This window comes from Lepus europaeus, chromosome 3 (genome assembly GCF_033115175.1).
Source record: "Lepus europaeus isolate LE1 chromosome 3, mLepTim1.pri, whole genome shotgun sequence".
NCBI lineage: Eukaryota > Metazoa > Chordata > Mammalia > Lagomorpha > Leporidae > Lepus > Lepus europaeus.
Genome location: NC_084829.1, coordinates 67,118,458 through 67,143,916, shown reverse-complemented (window position 1 = coordinate 67,143,916; position 25,459 = coordinate 67,118,458). Strand labels below are relative to the sequence as shown.

The 25,459-nt window shown below is 36.8% G+C and overlaps 1 protein-coding gene across 1 annotated transcript in view; it reads right to left on the bottom strand.

Annotated features, from left to right (window-relative positions):
- Window positions 1-25,459, bottom strand: part of COL19A1 (collagen type XIX alpha 1 chain) — a 415,287-nt gene that overhangs the window by 228,204 nt on the left and 161,624 nt on the right. The window contains exon 11 of the mRNA XM_062187570.1: window positions 769-822. Coding sequence (XP_062043554.1) covers window positions 769-822 — 54 coding nt within the window. The remainder of the gene's footprint in view (window positions 1-768; window positions 823-25,459) is intronic.

Genomic DNA, 25,459 nt, shown 5'->3' with positions numbered 1-25,459 from the left:
TTATCCTCAGAGTAAGTAGTGGGGCCATTAGGTTCTTTTAAAAATATTTAAATGAGAAAAGGAAACTGAACAAAACAATAACTCCCATTATGCACATTTTCTCCAGCAAAGTTAGCATATCTGCAAGATAATAAATGGTGAGTTTGATGACTTGAAATCTCGGGAAGACTCCCTTTTGGGCTATCCTTCAAATTTCATCCCAAGAACTGGAGTGAAGTTCTACTGGGACAGTTGTCTTAAGTAGAGGGAGGGAGCTGCCTGGGGTGCAATGTGTCACAGGCAACAGGATCCCTGCTCTTGAGGAGCTGGCACAGTGGGAAAAGCAACACATGTATACAAGTTCCCTTTTCTTCTCATCACTGCAAAGCTACCGATAGACTTTTGATTGTACAGAAATATGGGGTGAAAAAAGGGTGAATTCTGGGTGACAACACAAGCACAGTAAGAAGAAAATCTGTAATAATATAAGTAATAAGAAAAAGGAAAACTGAAGCCTAGGAAAAAAAAATACAAATAAGAAATAGCAAAGAAGGAAGGGCTAGTAAGAATAAGCCCACATGTGATATATGCATGTATAAAACAAAGAACTACCTGTAACGAAACTAAAGACCTTGGGCCCCTAATGAGCCATGAAGAAAAATAACCTTGATTCTTAATTTTGAGTCATCATAGCTAGTTGTGCCAAGGATACTCAAATCTTAATAGCATTCAATAGTACAATATATGGGCAAAATGTAAAAACAATATTAGAAGCAGAGTTAGGCTTACATCTTGTCCATTAAGGCCAGCCAGACCTGGGTCTCCTTTTGATCCTTTTTCACCCTAGGAAAAAAACAATTATGCAATGAAAAATGTTATACCTGAAAACCTTGATGAAGAAAAAAACAGAAGTCTTACCTTGTTTGGATATTCCTAACCATTTGATTACTCTGCTAATCCCTTGAAAGAAACATTTATTAAAGAACAATTCTGAGTACTAAAACCAAATAAAAGTTTAAAGACTCAAAAAAGAAAAAGCTGTACTTATAAAAATGCTTAAAGGGTAGAAATGGAACAAGGATTATTTATTTTTTATAAGCAAGAAAGAACTTTCTAGAGGGCAATTTGATGATAGGTGTCAAGGATCCTACTTGGCAATATATATCAAGGATTTGTTCATTTCATTAAGGCCTAGTGATTTTGCATCTAAAATTAAGTACTAAAGAAATAATCAGAAATTAAAAATTTTAGTATCAACATGTTGAGTACAATGATATTTATAGAAGTGAAAAAGAAACATCTTAAGTGCCAAGAAATAGAGAACTGATTAAATAACTTATGGTATATAGGCATGAATGGGCTATCATTCAACTATTAAAATGTTTATGAATTTTATTATATACTATGTAAAAATTCTGACTTTTAAGACACAATGAATTGACAAATACAGTGAATGAACGTTAACCAATGTCTATTTTTATTACCTTCAAGTTAAAATATGAAACTGTGCCCTATATGATGCCTTTGACATAGATATTCTCAGGCTCTGTTCTCTCAGACTCTATCCCTCAGCATAGTCTTTGCTTTGCTTTGATGATTACAAATTAGCCTTGTACTAAAGACTAATTCATTGAAATGAGGGAGTTTTGTATCAGGTCCAGTCTTTGCATAGGCTCTTAAATCACAAGACTCATGAGATCATCTCTGCTCCACAGATAATGTCCTGAATTTAGATGCTGTGTTGGTGCTGGTGGTGTTGTTTTAAACAGAAATCCCTGGGCCTTGAGAAAGCAAAGTGTTAGGCATTTGCATGTTTTCCACAGACTGGCTGAAACCCAATATGCCATCCCCAAATTCCTGAAAGAACAGAACAGCCTACTGCTGACCAATCAAAGGAGTAACACAAATACTATAGACCAGCCAGAATCTGCGAATGGGCTGATCAGATACCTTTGGATTCCAACTTCAATCTCTGAGATTGCTTCCTCTTTACCCCTCGTTGGAGTCCAGGAATTAATCCACTGCTGCCCTACTCCTTGTTCTGTGATTTGCAAATTAAATACCTACTTTCTTCTACCACCCCAGTGTCACTGATTAGCTTGTTGAACAGAGCTGGGTTTGGGGTTTCTGCAAAAAAAGGTTCAAGATGGACACAAATACAATTGTCTGACACTACCCAAAGTGACATAACACTCTGGATTAATTACATTAGAAAGGGTGTAAACTTTCATTGGCACATCCTGGTGTTCTATATTGTAGTCATGATCTTTATTTTTTTAGGTTTATTTTTATTTATTTGAAAGACAGAGCTACAGAGAGAGAGAGAGAGGCAGAGAGAAGGAGAGGTCTTCCAACCCTGGTTCAATCCCCAAATGGCCACAAAGGCTGGAGCTGAGCCAATCCAAAGTGAGGAGCCAGGATCCTCTTCTAGGTCTCCCACATGAGTGCCGGGGCCATCTTCTGCTGCTTTTCCAGGCCATAGCAGTGAGCTGGATAGGAAGTGGAGCAGCCAGGACTAGAATTGGTGCCCACATGGGATGTTGGCACTTCAGGGTGGGGCTTTAACCTGCTGTGCCACAGCAGCGGCTCTTCATGATTCCTATTTTGTGCCACTATAGTGATTGTTATTCTTGTCTATTTTCTATTTTTCTTCCTTCATATTTTTCTATAATGAATATTTCCATTTTCAAAAATATTAATGACCAGAAAACACCCAATTTTAACAGATGATATGTTAGATACTCTACAAAAAAAGCATGAATACAGTCCTGATCATCTAAGACTATATATTATTATATTAGAAAAACAGGGACCAACACCATGATGCAGTAGATTAATCCTCTGCCTTTGGCACTGGCATCCCATTTAGGTGTCATTTCTAGTCCTGGATGCTCTTTTCCAATTCAGCTCTCTACTATGGCCTGGGAAGGAAGTGGAAGATGGCCCAAGTGTACCCACATAGGGGATTGGGAAGAAGCGCCTGGCTCCTGGCTTTAAACCAGCAAAGCGCTGGCAATTGCAGCCATTTGGGGAGTGAACCAATGGAAGGAAAACCTTTCTGTCTTCCCTCTCACTGTCATTAATTCTCTCTCTCAAATAAATAAAATCTTTAAAAAAAAAAAAACAGGAACTAGTTAAAAATAACTTGATCACTATGTGTTTGTGTGTGTTCTCCTTATAAACAAAGGTGCGCAAAACAGATTCAGTGAAATATATATAACTTTAACTGAAGCTGGGTATTTTAAACTGAAAATGGAATGGGGAGGAGTTACTCTATATGTATGCTGTCCATTGTAGTATTCTCTAGTTTGGGGCTGGTGCTGTGGTGTAGCTGGTTAAGCCATCCCCTGTAGCACTGGCATCCCATATGAGAGGCAGTTTGAGTCCCACTTCCAATCCAGCTCCCTGATAATGCACCAGGGAAAGCAGCAGAAGATGATCCAAATACTTGGGCCCCTGAACCCACGGGAGAGACCTGGAAGAAGCTTCTGGTTCCTGGCTTCAGCCTGGCCTACCTCCACCTAATACTGCCATTTTGGAACTGAACCAGCCCATGGAAGACCTCTCTCCCTGCCTCTCTGTAACTCTGCCTTTCACATAAATTTAAAAAAAAAAAAATTCACTAGCCATAGTATCTATTTAAATTAATTAAATACACTGAAATGCAGTTCCTCAGGTGCCCTTAGACACATTTTTAAGTGTTCAATAAAACCTACTATATTGGACTGTGCCGATTAGAATATTTGCATCATCACAGACAATTTAATTGTACAGTGCTGATGCAGAGAATGCTATATATGACAGAAAGTAAAATATCAATTCAAATGCCCAGGGAAGTAACTTGGCACAGTAGTTAACTTGCACTCAGAATGCTCACATTTATCAGAGTGCTTGGGTTCAAGTCTCATCTCTACTTCCAATTCCATTTTCCTGCTAATGTGCATTTTAGGAGGCAGCAGGGGATAGCTCTAATAGTTGGGTCCCTGTGACCTATGTGCGAGACCCAAATTGAGTGTCAGGCTACAAAAAGTATTCTGCAACCACACAATGCACAGCAAATCTAGACATCTTACTGTTGCTACTTAGGGATCCAGATATTACTGTCCTGACATTTTGTAGTGGATAAATCAGGCCAAATGTCATCACCTGTAAGTATTCAATTTATTTGAAGTCAATGATAAATTGAAAGAAACAAAAGGAAATTAGATACTGGAAATAATCTTACTGCAGAGAGTATGTGAAAATTCTAGTCTTGTAAGAAAAAAATTTTAATGAGTGATAACAAGAACTGACGAAAAATTTGTGGATGCATGAATGTCTTTGTGGATAAAACTTACAGCTACTTTCTTTCTTATTTGCCTTCTTTACCTTGGAATATTTATAGAAAAAGACAGTGAAAAGTTAAATAATACTTGAGATATGGTATTCTCTTATTTGAAATATTTATTATTTTTCAAATCAAGAACTACTGTATTTATCAGTTCTTCCAGAATAAAACTTGGCAGCACATTCTAAACTCATGGGGAAAGGAAGCTGCCATGTATGTGAATATTTTTATTATTAATTCACTCATGCATTCAAAAGAAATAAATACTAAAAACAAAGTCAGAGGATCAGAAACACAGAAGAAAATATCTGTTTAGTTGGGGATCAGAAACAATGTTTCAATGTCGGCATAAAATATATTCAAGTTAATAAAATCAAGTGAAACTTCTGACACAAGAAGATAAATGATGCTATTGATATCATCAGTAATTTATGCTTTTTAACTACAAATGAATACAGTCATTACTTAAAATAATAGTTCCCATATATGGAAAAATATTTATTAAAGAGGTATGTGCCTATGAGGAAATTTGCAAGCTTGACTGTCTAAAAATGTTAAATAATGATAACATGGAGAATAGTTTATTTTCTTGTGGGGTTTATGCTGTGTGCAGGAAGATGAGAAATGTTGGAAAAACTTAAAACAGAAACATCCATTTTGCTTTAAACAAATCCTTAGCATATATCTGCAATGGCTTTTTAAAATTATAATTTTTAATAAAAATTAAATATGAGGCATTGTGATGAAATAGCATCATAAAACAATGTATTTATTATTTTATGATACTTCTATAATGTTTACTATGTGCCTTGCACTGGTTTAATCATCTTGAAATTCTATGACAACCTCTGATAAAAACAGGCTTAGTTCTTTCATTTTCTAGGTGAGGGAACTGAAGATACAGGGGTTAAGTCAAGTACCAAAGGTCCTTAGTTCAATCTGGATGGTATGCCACAGAGTCTGTGCTCTGAAACTGTTAAGTTCATTGTTTTTAAAACAGATCAGGGATAACTGAATATTGAGTATATCCATAAATCTTCAAAGAGGCACAGTCTCTCAAGATACCCTCTAGCATAGGGAATAAAAATGTAAGCTGGGTACTACTACCACCACTGGTGAGTATGTAACCAGCAGAGGAATGGTACCCAAAGTCTGACATTTATTTAACTATCTATGTTTAACAATCAGAGGCAAGTGGCCAATCTCTCCTTCAACCCCTTCACCCTCAGTCCCGGCAAATACAGATATCTTCAGACATTGTGAAACATTCCCTAGAGGGCCATTTCACCTCCAGTTAAGAACTGCCAATATAATAGATATAATATGCTGTAATAAACATAAAATTTACTAGAAATAAAATGTGCCATCTTGTGTTCAAGCGAATTCTGCATGGATTAGTGAATCAACTTAAAAATTATTAAAGCACCAAGAGACAGCAGAGGTGACATAGTTCATAGCTCATAGTAGGGAAGTGAGCTCTAGGCATGGAACTAAAAATATAAATTCACATGAAAGAAAAAAAATACACTTGAAGAATTTTAACATCAACTTGTAAAGCAAAGATTCTGTAAAGTAAACAAAAGGTAAAATGATAAATTGGGGAAGACATCATATGGTAGCCTAATATTCAATATAATTAAAATGCAAAGAATTTTTATCATTCATAACTAAAAGCATAATATTCCCACTGGTATCTGGCAAAGGATACAATAGCCAATTTATGACCAGAAATGCAATGCAAATACTAGATGACAATTGGCAACTTTTTAACTGGTATTAATCAGGTTACTCATTGGGTCCAGGTGATTGCTAAAATGTCTCCTTATTAAATTCTAACACTCTTTGAATAAAAAGGAGTGGAGATTCTGTACCCAGATAGGAGGAAAAAAAAGTATATATTCAAGAGATGCATAGCGAATAAATTCCAAACAAAAGAAAGTTAACAATAGTAAACATCTGTTCCTTTCTTCTCCACTGAAAAGAAAATGAGTAAAAACAAAACCGCAACATTAAAGATTTAAGCTAGAATTAAAACTTATTTGACATCAGATGTTAGAATGAAGAATGAATTTAGATTGTTTCATGGTGTCTGAAATAACTTCAAAAAGAAAAAAGATTCAAAAACAAAACCATACAACATCTCCAGAGACTTCTCTGAAAATACATAAATTATTCAAGTCTGGAGGAAACTTAAATGCAATTCTAACCAAAGAAAAGAGGATACAGGGGATCTAGATTATATTTAAGATTTTTCTAGTACTTATCCTTTGTTCAAACCAAATTCAAAAGTAAATCAAAATTTAATAACCATCCACACAATATTTCAATGCCTTGGCCTACAAAATACTACCCTTGGGTAAATAAGTAAATCTATTTTAAAGAGTTCAATTTCTTATTATGCATAATGCTGATAGTTATTAATATTGATAAGTGTTTTATTTATATACCTTCAATAATATGATAGCTTTTGTCCCATCAGCCTAACTATTCCAGATTCTGTTAAATGCTTTATATACTAAGGGTTCCTTTCAATTTTAGAAGGAACCTTACAGGAGCTTTCATACCTGTTTATTAATGATAAACCAATAGCTCAGAAGACATAAGTAATTTCAAACACAGAAGATAGAAGCAACTTTCATGGTCAAAGAACTCTTATTATTCCAAACATTTTACTCAATTACTATGACCCCAGAGGAACTTCTATTCAATAGGGTTAACTTTGTACCAATCCCTGTGGCCCACTTCAATTTTCAGCTGAAGTTATGGTGGACAGTTCCTACAGAGTCTCAGATGCTTGGCAACACTTCACCTTAAGCTCACCCCTCCCTACTAACTTTGGATTGCTACCTCTGGGATTTTTCTGAAGTCAGGGACTTTGCTTTTCCTGGAAAAGTAGCCTGGAATGGTTAGGGTGTTAGTGTCCTAGAAGTAGTCCTCCATCAAAGGGGCACAGGGGCTAGTGGATTAATGTATCCGTTTTCTGTCCTGCAAAGGGACAGTTCCAGTGCATACTCCATGGGCTTGCTTAGAAGGTCATCAATAGGCCTCAGTCTCAGGTGCCCACAATTGTAAGCAGCTCAAATATGCACATTCTAATTAGCTTTCCCTTGGATCCTGATTTTTTCTTTCCCATTCTCTCACTCTTGAATCTTGAGAGCCCTCCTAAGTAAATTGTGATTAAAATATGGCCTCAGGGGTCAGAGTTGGGGTATAGCAGGTTAAGCCACCATCTGAAACACAGGCATCCCACATGTGCCCAGGTTTGTGTCCTGGCTGCTCCATGTCTCATCCAGCTCCTTGTTAATGCATCTGTGAAAGCAGCGGAAGATGGCCCAATTGTTTGGCCCCTGCAATTACGTGGGATAACTGGAAGAAGCTCCTGGCATCAGCTTTGCCCTATCCTGGCCATTGCAGATATTTGGGGAGTGAACTGCCAGACAGAAGCTCTTTCTCTGTAACTCTGCCTTTCAGACAAATAAACAAATCTTTCAAAAAGGAGATACTTTAAAAATCATAGTCCCAGATTTTGTTTATGGGGAACCTAAGTGAAGAAAGTATCTATTTTCACTAATATCTTTTTTTCTTAAAGATTTATTTATTTGAAAGTCATAGTTACAGAGATACTAGTATTCCACCCCCTAGTTCATCCTCCAAGTGGCTACGACCATCAGAGCTGAACCAAGCAGAAGCTAGGAGCTTCATCTGGGTCTCCCACAAGCATGGCTGGGGCCTAAGCACTTGGGCCATCTTCTGCTGCTTTCCCATGCAATTAGCAGGGAGCTGGATTGGAAGTCGAGCAGCCAGGACATGAACCGACACCCATATGGAATACCAGTGTTACAGGCAGCAGCTTTTCTGCTATACCACAACACGGGTCCCAGTCCAAAATGGCTTCATTTTTGTCTACATCACTGTACTGTCAGATGGACTGCTCTTTAACTATTCCTCTAAACATTCTCCCTCCAGATCTTTATGATGTAGCCAAATCAATTGAAGCTAATTACCCATATTTGCTCTTGTTCTAGACTGCTAACTATGCCCAAAGAAAAATACACAGTTGGGCAGACTGATCCAGGTATAAATTCATGACCACTAACTTCATCCTAGGCTCTTAAACTCTAATATTCCCTTCAAAGTCCTGGTATTATGATTTATGCTTTTACTCTCAGGTAATCTTGCTTCCTTCAGAGAAAATAGAAACTGTCATAGAAGCCTTCCCTTACTGCCATAAAACTTTCACATTCACTTTTATGAATACGGTCCTTTTTCTTGTTTTATGAGTCAGTCCATATTATTCAATGCTAATCCCTTACCCCATCCCTTAATCCTATCCTATTCGGTCTTTTCACAGAATTGATGGTTAAAATTATATACCCTTTTCTGAATCATCAACTTCCTTCTCCTAATCACTTCTTTCTAACCACAGCAAAATATGGAACAGTGGAACAGAAATCTCACACTTTCATCTCCTATCATTTCCTGCTTCTTCTGCCAGCTCCCATTTCAGATGCACTAAAAATAGCCTCCCCACACTTCCTTTATGCATTCTATTGTCTCTCACTTTGCAGTGCACTTCACACTGACTTGTGCCCTCACTGCTCCTCAGACACTATTCACATCAAGGTATAGATGACCTCTATCAGACACCTTTCAGTCTTTTTCTTTCTTCACCTATCAAGAGCATTTGGTGTTTTTTGTTTGTTTATTTGTTTTGACCAGAAATACTTGGCTGCTGAGACAATGTGTTCCGTTGTTTTTTATTTTGCTCCTATAGCCATGTTTTCTCATTTTCATTTTGGTCATAGCCTTTAAACATTGCTGTTTCCTAAGGATCACTCCCAGCTTCTTAAGTTTTCTCTCTTTCTCTATTTTTTTTAAAAGATTTATTTAGGACAGAACCCTCCCAAACTTCTTCTAAGAGGCCAGCATCACCTTAATTCGAAGACCAGAAAAAGATACAACAAAGAACTGTAGACCAATATCCATGAAGAATACTGATACAAAGCTCCTCAACAACGTACTAGCAAACTGAATCCAACAACCATGAAAAAGGCCATCTACCGGGACCAAGTGGAATTTATCCCAGGAATGCATGGATGGTTCAACATATGCAAATCAATAAATGTGATACATTACATTAATAAACTGACAAATACAAACCACATGATCTTCTCAATAGATGAAATCTTATGATAAATACCCAAGGCAAAATGGGTATGGAAGGAACAGTCTTCAACACAATCAAAACAATACATGACAAACCCACAGCCATTCTTATTCAATTGGGTAAAGCTGAAAACATTTCCACTGAGATCTGGAACCAAACAAGGATGTTCACTTTCACCATTGCTATTCAATATAGTACTAGACATTTTAGCCAGAGCCATTAGGCAAGAAAAATAAATCAAAGGGATAGAAATTGGAAAGAAGGCAATCAAATTATTCCTGTTTTCAGATGACATGATCTTATCTATAGATGAACCAAAAGATATCACTAAGAGATTATTGGACTCATAAAAGAATTTGGCAAAGTTGCAAGTTATAAAATCGACTCACAAAAATCATTAGTATTTGTATACAAAAACAACTCCATGGCTGAGAAAGATCTTGTAAGATCAGTCCCATTTATAATAGCTATAAAAAATTTAAGTACCTTGAAATAAATTTAACCAAGATGTGAAAGATCTCTACAGTGAAAATGACAAACCATTGAGGAAATAAAGACACACACACACACCAAAAAAAAAATGGAAAAAATCTTCCACGTTTGTGGATTGGAAGAATTGATATCATCAAAATGTCCACACTACTAAAAGCAGATTCTATCAAAATACCAAGGACAGTCTTCTCAAATCTAAAAAATAGATTGTAAAATTCATATGAAAACACAAGAGCCTCTGGAGAGCTAAAGCAATCTTAAGACAACAAAAACAAAGCTGGAGGCATAACATTACCAAATGCCAAGACATACTACAGGGCAATTATAATCCCATAGTACTAGTACAAAAATAGAAATGTTGACTAATGGAAAGGGATGGAAACACCAGAAATGAATCCATGCACCTACAACCAACTATTCTTTGACAAATAAGCTTAAGTCACTCCCTGTAGAAATGGGTCTGGGGAAATTGAATGTTCATATGCAGAAGTATGAAATAAGAACCCACCTTACCTTATAAAAATCAACTCACAATGGATCAATGATCTAAATCTATGACCTGATACCATCAGCTACTAGAGGAAAACATTAGGGAAACTCTGTGACATTGGTACAGGCAAAGACTTCTTAGAAAAGACCCTAGAAGCACAGTCACTGAAAGAAAAAATAGACAAATAGGATTACATTAAGGTAAGTAGCTTCTTCACAGCAAAGGTAACACTCCAAAAAGTGAACAGGCTACCAACAGAATGGGAGAAAATATTTGCTAACTAAGCATCTAATATAGGACTAATATCCAGATATATAAAGAGCTAGAGAAACTGCGTAACAAAAAAGATAAACAATCCAGTTAAGAAATGGGTAAAGGACATGAACAGGCTGAAATATAAATGTCCAAAACACATGAAAAAATGGTCAGGATCAATATCCTAAAGGGAAATGCAAATGAAAACTACAGTGAAGTTTTACTTCATCCCAGTTAGAATGGCCATCATCCAAAAATCAAAAATGATAAATGCTGCTGAGGATCTGGACACAGTTATGTAATACATTGTTGGTAGGAATGTAAATTAGTATACCCATTATGGAAGACAGTGTGGAGATTCCTCAGAAATCTGAAAATCTATTTACCATATGACCCAACCATCTCACTTCTGATCAGATTCCAAAAGCACAGGAATCAAAAGTGAATATAGGCAAACAGATTTCATAAAACCAAAATATTTCTGTATAGCAAATGAAGCAATCAACAGAGTAAAGAGACAACCTACAAAATGTGAGAAAATGTTCGCAAGTTATAAATCTGACAATAAGTTAATAACCAAACTATATAAGGAACTCAAGGCAACTCAATAACAAAAAATAAAAATTAACCTAATTAAAATTGAGAAATATATGTAAACAGATATTTTCCAAGGAAGACATACAGCCAACAGGTACATGAAAAAAGGCTCAATATCATTAACAGCAGGCAAATGAAAATCAAAACAATGATGAGCTATCACATCACTCCTGTTATACTGGTTATCAAAAGACAATAGCTACTTGCTGGCAGGAATCTGTAGACTTTTATAAAAGGAGGCAGTGGCGTTGTGGTGTAAGCAGGTAAAGCCGCTGCCTAAAGCACAAGCATTCCATATGGGCACCTTTTCCACTTCCAGCTGTACTACTTCTGATCCAGCTCTCTACTAATATGTCTGGGAAAACAGTGAAAGATGGCCCAAGTCCTTGGGACCCTGCACCCATGTGGGAGACCAAGATGGAGTTATAGGCGCTCTGTCTTGCTCTCTCTCCCCCAACTCTGGTTTTCAAATAAATAAATATATCCTTTAAAAATTTATAGAAAAGGGAACTCTAGCATGCTGTTAGTATGAATGTAAATTAATACAGCCATTGTGGGAAAACTGTGTGGCAGTTTTCAAAAATTCAAATATAGAACTACTATATGATCTAGCAATTCCATTCCTGGGTGTACATACAAAGAATATGCAACCAGAACGACAAAGAGATATTTGTACTTCCATATTCATTTTAATAGTATTGACTACACTCCAGACATGGAAACAATCCAACTGTCCATCAGTAGACAAAATGAATAAATGAGTGGATAAAAATGTGGTAATACAAAGAATGGAGTACAACAATCATAAAATATGAAATCCTGTCATTTGAAATGATATGGGTAAAACCGGAGATCATTATAGTGAGTGAAATAGCAGACGCACTGAAAGATAAGTACTACATGATCTGACTCATTTGTAATCTAAAAAGGCTGATCTCATCACAGAAGTTGAATAAATGGTGGCTACCAAAAAAGACTGGAGAGAGGAGGAGGGAGGAAGAAATGGGGAAAGATTACTTAATAGGTACTAAGTTATTGTTAGATGTGATCTCGAGAAGTTGAATGGTAGTTAGCAAAATCTGGGGGAAAATGGAATGAGGAAGGGCATGGGGAAAGATACTTTAACAGGTATCAAATTATAATTAGATGAGAAAGAAGTCTGGTGTCCCATAGCACAGTAGGGTGACTTCTAATGTCCTATGTCTTTTTCTAAATGAAATGCTCAGAAAAAAGATTATGAATGTTTTTAAAATCATAAATATTGGAGAAAATATGTTTATCCCAAATGCGACTTTATACAACACACACAAGTATTGAAACATTTCACAGTACATCATTAATATGTGTAATTTTATGTATGTTAAAAATAAAAAATTACATTGTAAATAAATGGTGAAAAAATCATTTATCATATTCATATAAGTAATCTATATTATCTCCCAGTAAGTAAGCGGCTCATCATTTCATTAGCACTTTATTTTTATTTTTATTTTTTTATTTTTGACAGAGTGGACAGTGAGAGAGAGAGAGAGAGAGAGAGAGAGAGAGAGAGAGAGAAAGGTCTTCCTATTACCGTTGGTTCACCCTCTAATGGCTGCTGTGGCTGGCGCACTGCGGCAGGTGCACCGCGCTGATCCGAAGCTGGGAGCCAGGTGCTTCTCCTGGTCTCCCATGCGGGTGCAGGGCCCAAGCACTTGGGCCATCCTCCACTGCACTCCCGGGCCACAGCAGAGAGCTGGCCTGGAAGAGGGGCAACCGGGATTAGAACCCGGTGTGCTGGCGCCACAGGCAGAGGATTAGCCTATTGAGCCATGGTGCTGGCCCATTAGCACTTTTTTAAAAAGATTATTTATTTGAAAGGCAGAATTAAAGAGAGGTATTGGCAGATTGGGAGCGAGAGAAAGAAAGAGAGAGGTCTTCCACCCACTGGGGTTCTCTCCCCAGATGGCCATAACGGCTGGAGCTGGTCAATCAAAGGCCAGAAGCTTCTTCCAGGTCTCCCATATGGGTGCAGGGGGCCAAGGACTTGGGCCAACTTCTTCTGCTTTCCCAGGCCATTAGCAGGGAGTTGGATAGGAAGTGGAGCAGCCGGGACTTGAACTGGCACCCATATGGGATGCCAGCACTGCAGGTGGCTACTTTACCCACTATGCCACAGCACTGGCCCCTAACACTGTCTTGTAATGGAGACACATTTGATTATCCTTTTAGTGTCATACCTAACAAATTTTTGCCTAACCCAAAGTGACAAAGTATTTATTCTGTTTTTTCTTCTAGGAATTTTATAGCTTTTGTTCTAACAATTATTTATATCATCTACTTTAATTGAAAATAGACTGTTTTTTTTTTAAGATTTATTTATTTATTTGAAAAGTAAAGTTACAGAGACAGGGAGAGATAGAGAGAGAGAATGATCTTATATTTGCTGGTTCATTCCTCAAGTGGCCACAATAGCCAGAGCTGAGCTTGGTCAAAGCCAGGAGCCAGGAGCTTCATCCAGGTCTCCCACGTTGGTGGTAGGGGCCCAAGCCCTTGTGACATCTTCTGCTTCTTTTCCCAGATCATTAATTGGGAGCTGGGTCAGAAGTGGAGCTGCCAGGATGTGAACCAGCACCAAGATTGGATACCAACATTGCAGGCAGCAGCTTTACATGCTACACCATAATTCCACTCTATTCATTTTTATTGATCTACTTGTCTATATGTCAATATCATACTTTCTTGATTATTTCATCTTTACGATAAATATTAAAACCAAGCAGCATTAGTTATTCAGTGGTTTGTTTTGCTAATTGCTTTCTCTCCTGAGATGCCCATTGCACATAAGTGGGTATAATTATTGCATCAAACTAAGCTCTTTGTGGCTCTGTTCATTTTTTTTTTCAATTTTTTGGTTTGTTTTCTGTGCTTTGGATTTGAGATTTGATAAATTTGACTGTTCTAAATACAAGTTCTCTTAGTTTTTTCTTCTATTGTCTTCTAATTTTTTAACTTGAGGTATTGTACTCCAAATCTCTAGACTATCCATAGCATCTATGTCTCCATTGATATTCTCTATTTGTTAATCATTATAATTTTTAAATTATTTATTTGAACAGAGCATTCTTTAATTCTTGGAATATATTCATAATATTTCAGTAAACTTTCTGCTAAATTTAATATATGGGACTCTGGCCCACTTAGTTTTTATTGAATGCTTTTAACTCCAAGAGTATCAGTCACATTTTCCCATTTCCTTTGCATGTCTATTTACATTTGAGTTTACTTGTCCAGACATAAACTGTTGAATCTGTCTCAGATATGGTGAGAAATCATTAATCTCTCTATTTTACCATTTATTTTTCAACTGTTATCCTTGGGATTACTGCATACACAAATATCTTAGTCATTATCACATAGCTCGGACAAGTCCTTAGCGTCTACTTTCTTCTAATCAATATGGGTATGTTGAAGAATAAATGCAACGGTACAGCCCTTTCTCAAGTCTTCTTTAGCCTTTTCTTTATTTAGCTTATTTTGTCTCCCCTACTTTTGTACAAACTTTTCTAGTCATGCTTCTACTCTTTCCATTTTTAGGTTCTCTCTCTCTCTCTCTCCCCATACATATTAACTTTAAACAATATAGATAATATTGTAAGCTATCTGTTTCATGTTCTTCTCTTGACTATTTAGATGGAAGTAAATCTACTAGATAAGGGACATCAGAAACAATTAAAACACATTTCTGGCAAAAAATGACCTAAATGAAAGATCTCTGTGAGTGAGATCCCAGCAGAAAGAACAAACCATCAAAGAAGCAGGTACCTTTCTCTGAAGGGAGGAGAGAACTTCCACTTTGATCATGGCCTTGTCTAAATAAAATTTGAGTTGGTGAACTCAAGAGGCTTCCATAGCCTTGGCAGCTCATGACAAGAGCCTCGGTTGATTACTGACATCATAAATAAGAGTGTCAATTATTAAATTAACAACAGGAGTCACTGTGCACTTGCTCCTCATGTAGGATCTCTGTCCTTAATGTGTTGTACTATGGAATTAATGGTAAAAATAGTCTTCAAACAGTACTTTATACTTTGTGTGTCTGTGTGGGTGCAATCTGTTGAAATCTTTACTTAATATATACTAAGTTGATCTTCTGTATATAAAGATAATTGAAAATGAATCTTGCTGAATCTTGGGAGGAGTAGGAAATGGGATGGTTTGCAGGTGAGAGTCCAAAAGTTGTACTTTTGAAATTTGCATTTAGTAAATAAAATTTTTATTAAAAAAATTTCTTATGAGAACAAGGTTTAATGGTTTCAAGTAAACAGGTTGTAGTTAACTGTTTAACAATTTAACATCTAAAAATACTTTTTGGTTTTCATTATTAAGAATAAGTTATAAAATATTATTTTAAGCAAACCTACTTCATCTAAATGGTGTAAATTTGAATATTATATATATATGCTTATGCATAAACCACTACTTTGCATAAAGGAATTTGTTGAACAAAGAAAGCTTTAAGGTAGAATTTTTCAAATAAATTGTTTCTAACTTAAAGATATTTATAAGCTTAGCACCTTATACAGCTTTCATTTGAAACTAACTCAGTGCTTTGCTATTACTGATGATAATAAAAATGATGATACAGAAGTGACTGATTACGTCTCTGGCAGACAAATATGCACTAAGATAGATCACAGGAGTTAAAAAAACTGCCCACCCGGGGCAAAGGCTCTACTTGGGATCTGTTGAACTGAGTCCAGTGCTCAGAAACAGTCTGATTCTCATTCTGTATCTGCTCCCGTTGCTGTCTGAATTTTCAAAAGCTTTTTGCACTGTTAGCCTTTGGGATTTTTAACAGATAAAAGCAGGTAAATACTAAGCCTTCCTCAACAGGAATGTTAAAATACTGAGATAAAATAGAATTTATACTCATATTATGGGGCTATTCTATGAATTACATTCACTTAGGTTCATTGAAAATGATGACATCTTTGTACCACAAGGATGAATTGAGATAAAATTTAAGAGAAATTTGTGTTGAGAGTTCCACTGCTTTTTGAATAGCTGATCTCAAAGAGACTTGTCTTGATAAAAACCTATTTGGTTATGTAATGAAGTATTTATAATTCTTTTAACACAATGGATTAGTGCTAATTACATTTATGACATGGACCTAATTGAATTCTTTAAAGAACTTTAATTTGACAAAACAAGTTCTATAAAATCAGCTTATATAAATTTCCTTCAGCAATTACAAATATAGGTATCTTAATAATTATAGATGGCAAATATAATTTGGTTCATATTTTGTGTATGGAGAACAAATCTTTCAAGCAATGCTTTCATTGACGTATCACAAATTATTTCTGTTTCTTCAAATTATTCTTAACACAAAAATATCAGTATAATTATTTTAGATGGTCCTTGGAGTTGAAAATGCAGACACATTTTTTTTTGTTTTGATATGCTAACTTATCCACAGCATAGTCTGGTTAAACAAACATATTGTTTGACTTAAACCATCCATTACCAAGTTTTCCTGGTCTTGGCTATTCATGGTTGATTTGGCTAATTATTGTGACAGAAAAGCTACCGACTGACATTTACATGAACAGTTTAGAATTCTAAAGTCTTTTAAAAACTAGACTTTGGGAACTAATTGTTTCACATCTGTTAATGGAGACTCAGAATTTCCAGGCTTCTTAACTGATTTTGTGGTACAGAGCAACTTACTGTTGCTATAATTTCTGTGGATACTAACACATGGTGGTAAATTAGTGCATCTGTAGATGGTCCCCACAAACATGCTGGCAAGATGGTACATCACAGTCCACCCTTTCATTTTGCTTAGAATTGTAGTTAAGTACATCAAGACTGGCAAATAATAAGAAGCAAGTTATTTGTAGATTAGCTAGAGGGGAAGAAGTAGGGAGAGGGAGAGAGGGAAGAGGGAGGGGGAAGGAGGGGTTGAGGGAGGGAGGGAGAGAGATTTGAATTTAAGGAGGGAAGCATCAAAACAGTAAGTCCTAAGTAGTGAACTATTGACAACAGGGTACTTTGAGGAAGCCAGGCCAAAGATAATGACTGAGGAGGTGGACAGACCATGGACAGAGCATAGCAGAAGCTCAGATGTGCTAATACTGGCCCATTCCTAGAAATCATTAGGCTCATCTGCCTCTTCTCAGATGTTCATAAGCAGATACACAGTAGGCTGTTCACAAATGTCTCTTGAGTGAAATATCTTGAGGAAAATAATGTCATGTTAAATGCAGTCTCTCGGGCTCATTTGGAACCAGCACCACATCTAGAATACATTCTCAAAACTGCCAGTTCATCTATGTGCCAGTGCTATAATTTCCAAATTACAGCAATGTCTGCAATAATATTTCAGGCCCTTTCCAAAATTCTCCATTTCATTTCATTTTGCTGATGAGGAAAGGAGATGAAAATTTATATTCATCTGGGAGTGACGATTCAGGCTGCAGCAGCTGTTGCCTGGGAGTCTGGAGGGAATGACAGCTCTAGAAGGAAATTCTCCACAATCATCACAAGCAAATCTCAGTGGGGTCCAAAATCATTGCTCTTCTTGTTGGCTCTAACTTGTTCTTGTTGGACCAGCACACATGTTTTAGGGCTCTCTACTTTACTTGTTTGGGCATTAAAACTTCCGTAACTTTTCTGTGAATTTCACTCAATGCGAATTAATATGTAGAAAGGAAAGAATTTAACACTAGTAAATCCACAACTTTTCTGAGCTTTGGTTTCCTTATCAATAACTTGACCCAATGCTGTCATCAATCTCCTGCATTATTTTGAGCCACTGCTTATGAAAGATGCTTACAGATTATAAATGCTATTTATTTTCATTGAAATTGAACAGGTAATATATTTATGTAAATTTATGAAGTTGACAACTGTTCTGTGGTTTTAAAGAGAATATACATATTCATAGAAAATCTGCACTAAGTACTTAGTTGTAAAGTTCCATGATCTAAGGAGCTTAGTGTTAAATCATATGGAAGACACACACAACACACACATACACAAACAAGAGGACTTCAGAAAGTACATGGAAAATGAAATTAAAAGATAAGTTTATTTTGGTGCTAAACATTTTTGAAATCTCTGAATAGCTTTTCATAATATATAGTCCATAACATTTCTGATGGCCACACACACACACACACAGAAGGGAGGAATATACTAAATATATATATATATATATATACACACACAATAAATGTAAATATATGAGAGATAACACAATGATTCACTGTATGAGGTAAAGGAATTATAGGCATTTTCTGTACTATTTTTGTAAAACTTCTGTAAATTTGAAATTATAATATAAATTATTATGAAGTTTTAAAATATTACTTTGTCAGCATTATTATAAAATTTGTGGATCAATTTTTCTTATTGAACCTGACTGAGGAAACTCATCCAATTTTATGTGTGGAACCAGAAAATACATTAAATTACTTTAGATTTTCAAACCCCATACTGGGCAAATTATTCTCATTAAATTCTTAAAAGGTTTATCTAATTATAAATCAGCTTACTATTGCAGTATTAAATTATTAAACAAATGGATTGCATGATAACTTCATGTAAGGCACTATGCCAAGCACTGGGGATATAAAGACTTAGTGTTGCTGTTGGAGAAGACCAATTTCTGATAATTGCCAAGGAATCCACAATGTTGAGAGTTACAGGGATGAGGGAAGTACTACAGGTGTATGTAGTCAGGAGCCTTTATGTTGCAGGCAAAATAAAAAAAAAATTTATTCCTTGAAGTGTGGTTAGATCATAAATAATATGCAGGAGCCTGAACACTCCTTACAGATAAGCCATCAAAGATGCCTGTTCCACTGAGTTGTGATCTGAAACCTCAGGCAGTCCACTCTGACCCTCTTGGGATATGAAGCATCCCTTTGCCCAGAGTGTCCATGCTGCATAACCTTTCCACGCATTGTTCACTTAGTTATTATTAGATCAGCTGTGGTGGGTTTAAGTAACCTATATTTTACTTAACCATATCCTCAAAGCACAAGAGGAGTAATGATAATAATTTTATTATGGTGTATTTTTTATAATTGCTCTACTTTATTACTGATATTAATATCTTATTATTTATAAATTAGGCTTTATCATAAGTATGTACATATGTGAACCCATACATTATATATAGAGCTCAGTACTATCCACAATTTCAGGTACCCATTGGGGGCCTTGGAAAGTATCCCCTTGAAAAGAAAACTACTGCAACTACTCTGTCTTATGGGATAGTGTTATTTATGGTGAGAGAATGATTTTATCAGATACTGGAAAGAGAATCAACAGATATGTAGTAGGGGTCCCTTTATTATATATTTGTAAGTGTTCTTTAACTGAGCTGAACTTGAGATGGTGAACTTTTAAACAAAATTGTTTAAGATATTGCAGAAAAAAAGAGATGTATGGTTCATATTTAAGGTATTCAAAGGCTAACAGAAAAAGCTCCTACTGACCAAAAATGGAACAATTTGAGATCAATGAGCCCACCTGAAAAAAATTAAAATAGGGTGGCACTACTAATGAACAAACAAAATGAAATATAATTGGTGATCATTTGAAAATGCTAGAGAACCAACTCATTACACTGAAAATGATATATAAATGGGAATAATCAAGCATTAATCAAAACTTTTCTCTTTGAACCACATCATTGGGTAATCAGAGAATATGTGAGGGGGAGTTCCTCCTTATAGAACTATTCTAGGTAATAAATGTAGAGGGAAGGATAAAATTCAAATACCACCATTTTGCAATCTTAACTGGATAAATTAATACTGGTAGTGATAATTAGTAGCTGCTATCACCACAGAAAGACAGATGTTCAGCTAGTATGTGGCTCCTGGCAAAAGTTCTCTACACATTTGTGAAGTAATCTTGACAAAGACATCACATCTCAGTTTGATTGAACTACCTACAGGGTTGGGGAACCTCTGGCCTGCAGACTGTATAAGGCTTGCAAGATCATTCAGGCTGACCCTGCCAAGGCAACTGCAGACAGGACTTGAAATTCACGAAATCCTTAGCTGGCTAATTGTTAAGCTGGTAATTTTGTGTGGCCCCTGAATGATGTCACGAATATCCAAGTGGCCCTTGGCAGGAACAAAGGTTTCCCACCCTTGCAAGAGAAACACAGAGGAGAGAACACATTAAATTATGTCATAGAGATGCAATGAGCAAATCCAGACTGTGCTAAATTCTTCAAAGCAAATGACTGATTATGCAACAAATAATGTAATAAAAACACACAACAAAATGACAGAAATAGACAGAAAATGGCAGACTAATAGACACTTAAAAGCACAGCAACCAGCTGCAATGTAGACCGTACTTGGATCCTGACTGCAGCAAAAATGTTAAAATATTTATGGCTTTATAATACTTCTAGAAATCTGAACACAAAATGACTATGTAATGATGTTAAATTATTTGTTAAAAAATTTTAAGTGCTGACACTATAATGTTAAGCAGCAGAAATTGTTAGCATTTAAAGATGTATGCTGAACTGTTCATGGATGAAGCCTGTGTTATAAGTAATTTCCTCAAAATAATGCAAGATGAGCTCTGCGGAAACAAGATTGGCTGTGAATTGAATCCAGCTAATTTACATAGGGGTTTACTGTCCCATTCTGTACACTTTCGCATGTATTTGAAATTGTCCATAGTAACTTACTATTGCAAAATACAGGTCCATCATTTACATAAATATAAGTGAAGTGTATTTCACATGCCTACAAATACACATAGACCATTCATACACATTCATTATTAAATATTTTGTTACCTAATAATTTGTTTAATAGGATAAAACTGTAGAAATTACAATAAAAAATGTGGTGGGACTTTGGTACAGCAGTTAAGCTGCTGCTTGGGATGCTCATATCCCAAAACGGATGACCTGATTCACGTCCTAACTTTGCCTCCAATTGCAGTTTCCTTCTAGTGCACCCAGGGAGGCAGCGGGTGATGACTCACGTACTTGGGTCCCTGCCACCCACGGAGGAGACCTGGACTGAGTTCTGGGCTCCTGGATTTGACTTTTCCCAACCTAGTGGTTGCAGATATTTGGGGAGTGAATCAGAAAATGAAAGATCTCTCCTCTTCCCACTTCAAATACATAAAAATAAGTAGATAAAAATACTTAAATCCTCATTCACAACTGAAGCCTAGCATTTATATAATATCTTCTTTGACTAAGACACTATTCAAAGAGCTTTAACTCATTTATATCATTACAGCACTGTGGGTTAGATACTATTTTTCTCATTTATAGATGAGGAAACTATAGTAGAGAAAGGTAAAATATTTTAAAATGGTTAAGAAATGGCAGTACCAAGGTCTGAACCTAGGTAGTCCTTTTCTAGGGATTGTTTCTTTTTGTTTGTTGAAATTCATTTTATATTTGAAAGGCAGAGATAGAGATGATGAGAGAAGATGAGAGATGATGAGAGAGAGAGAGAGAGAGAAAGGGAGAGAGAGAGAGAGATCCTGCACCTGTTGGTTTACTCCCCAAATGGCTACAATGACCGAGGCTCAGGCCTGTCTAAAGCCAGGAACCAGGAACTTCCTCTGGATCTCCCATGTGTGTGTAGGGGCCCAAGGGCTCAGGGCATCCTCTGCCACTTTCCCACATGCAGCCGCAGGGAGCTGGATCACAAGTGGAGCAGTTGGGACTTAAACCAGTACCCACATGGGATGCCAGCCCTGCAGGTGGAGGCTTAGTCATCTACAACACAGTGCTGGCTCCAGGATTGGTCCCAAACCTTTATATCTAATTCTTTAGCTAATTATTGAGAAAGTTCCCCTGGTTTAGGCAGGATCTACATGCAAAGAAATGAGGAAGGATATTCCTTGAGTAGAAGAAAGGAAGAAGTAAAAGCACAGATATAAAGACCAGCAAGTTACTGGGTTTGGGTAAAGTACAGGTTCTGAACAAGAGAAATTCTATGAAATGAAACTGGAGAGGCAGGCAGGATTAGGTCGTGGAAGGCCATGAAGGCGGCTGGACATCTTGTAGCCACTGGGGAGGCACTGATTCTTTTTGAGCAGATTCCTGACATTCTCTTCTTTGGAAAATAACGGAGCAAAGAGTATAGGAAAAACTACCAGGATGAAAAGATTAAACATATGTAAGAGGCTTCTCCAACCATCCAGGCAAAGACAAGGAATGAATGGTATATGGATGAACAAGAGAAAAGGAAGAGCAGTTGTAAGAAATATGATACAGAGCCGGCGCTGGGGCTCACTAGGCTAATCCTCCGCCTGCAGCGCCGGCACCCCGGGGGTTCTAGTCCCGGTTGCTCCTCTTCCGGTCCAGCTCTCTGCTGTGGCCTAGGAAGGTAGTGGAGGATGGCTGAAGTGCTTGGGCCCTGCACCCGCATGGGAGACCAGGAGGAAGTACCTGGCTCCTGGCTTCGGATCGGTGTAGCGCGCTGCCTGTAGTGACCATTGGGGGGTGAACCAATGGAAGGAAGACCTTTCTCTCTCTCTCTCTCTCATTGTCTAACTCTGCCTGCCCCCCCCCCCCCCAAAAAAAGAAATATGATACAGAAAGAGAAAAGAGTAAAAGAGTTACCAGAATTCCATATTTTAGGCCTGGGAAAAGCCTGGCAGGGTGGTGATAACACCACAAACAAGGGTAAATGCAGGCAGAGATGCAAGTGCAGGAGGGAAAAGGATGGTTTGTTTTGGACATACCAAACCAAAGGAATGAATTAGATGGCCAGGAAGGTATGCATGGTAGGTAGTTGGGTACAGTGGATGAAATTCCAGGAAAGAACTCAGGTTTAGGATATAGATTTGGGACACATCCTCTTGAGAGGTGATGGTTGAACTAAGACAAATTGAGACTGTGAAGAAGAAAGGGGAGAGGGTTTGCTGAGAATCTCCAACAGGATTGTCAGTACCTTTATGCATGGACATTGTCTTCTAGTTCCCTTTTATTCATCCACAGCATAGCACAGAGCTCACCTCCTCATCTGACTCAGAGATGTAAGAGGTGCTGGGAATCTTTTCTTAAGCACTGTGCTAATCCCCCAATTGATCCCAGTGCAGCATTTGTTTGTCAGTAGTGAGGATGGATTATTTTTCTTATTTCCTCATCTGGGAGCTAACTCACAGACAAAGGCCAAATCTCCAAAGCAAATTTATAGTGGGAGACGACAGAGCCTCTTCAGATAATTCATACAAAGAATTCTACTTTAGACTGAGTCATCCCTATCTTTTGGCATTATATTACTCCAATAGACGTGGTGTCACTATTCACCATTGAATCTTTAGTCAAGTCTAACCAACACAAGAAGTAAGGAAATGACATGTAAGTTATTTTCCTGCCTTTGGTGTACTAAACCAATGAAAATGCTGAAGTTGAGAACAAACCTACAGGAATGGCAAAAGAAATGACAATAACACTGTACTTTCTCATATTTGAATACTTCCTATTTTTAATACTCCTTTAAAAACTAAAATAAAGACCTACTTTCCAGAGCAGGGCCAATAGCAAATCATCTTGGGACTTTTTTCAGAACTATGTGAGGCAGATTACTTAGTTTAAAGCTTTACGGCTCCAAATAATTGTCTTTTATATGTACTCATTTTATTCCTCCCATGTTAGAACTGGATGTGCACACTTAATTTCAAACTTTACACATTTTCCATTTACTGCAACCCTGGGCAGAGAAAGCCCACTACTTGAGTAGATTTTATAGGGCATTTTTATGGTATTAACAACTGTATTGCAGTAGGGGTTCTCTCCAGGAGAAGGAAGAATGCTAATCAGAGGACTCCTAAATAAGCTCAGTTGGGATTCCTTAGCAACAATCAAAAACCAGCCCCACAAGGCAGTTAGGCACAGCTGGGAGGCATTGTGTTAGATTCAACTCTAAGAAGCCAGTGAACAGAAGAGCTGGGTGGGATACAAATGCCTAGGTCTTTAACTTTTGGAAAACTTCACAGGCTCATAGGACCTCTACATGATTCTATGTGTTACAAACACTGTGCTGATTGTGAAACCAGCAACTAGATCATCCCCCGAAAATCTCTAGTGTAAAAGTCATTCTAAATTTATTTCAGCCACTGGAGTTGAGGCTTCTCAGTAGCAAATGAAGAATTTCCTTCAGTGTAGCATTATGTCTGGGCCACAGATAAGTGTAATTTGTACTGAGTCAAGGACTAGTGTTTTTACTTCAAAAAAAGGGAAAACTGGAAAACAGCTGTAGAGATAGGGTTATTAGTTAATAATTCTATTACCTTAATCCCATTTTTGAGGAATACTATAAAATGAAAGCACATGAGAGAATATTTTTTTGTTTTGTAGCTAATGGTATATTGTAAGTAAGAGGCTATTATACAGGATCTGAACATCCATAGACCTCATGTGGACACCTCTGGGGTGGTCCTTTTCAACTGTGAACCTTTGGAAAGATTTTCTTAAAATACAAAAGTCTTTAAAGTGGAAGGAATTTCTAATAGACAAATTCACACAAATATCCACTTCATAAATTTCCAAGCAGCTTCTAAAAAATAATGAAAGCCACAAAGCTCAATGACTTCCTATGTAAGTCCAGAGCAGTGGAGACCAGGTCTGGTTTAAAAACAGGCATCCTTAAGGAAACCTGAAGCTGTAGCACACACTCTGTAGAACATACAGAGAGAAGAACTCATTCTAGATAGGACTTCAGGTGGTTATTACTTTATGGGTATAGATTTCTAGATTAAAATAACCACTGCTCTCAAACTTTAGTTGCTCAAGGATCTCTGATGGAGGTTATAAAAATGAAAATTCCCAAGGCACTAGATTGATGATACAGAGACTGTGGGAAGGGCTCAGGAAAAAAAAAAAACATTTAAAGCAATCAGGAAATTTATTAAAGTGTAGCCATCAATAATTAACAATAACTTCAATTTAATGTAGGAAATGCACACATCTTACATTTCTGACACATGAAAGGAGGATTTTTAAATACATAGTAATGTGTAAGTCTCTTCTATTGGTATTATTTTAATTAAAATTTTCCACTTTATGTTATTTGAAAAAGAAACAATGCAGTTAAGTGTAAAATTTGTTTTCTTCCTGACTTAGGAAACTGTCTTAATGAAAAAATTTACTTTTCTCTTA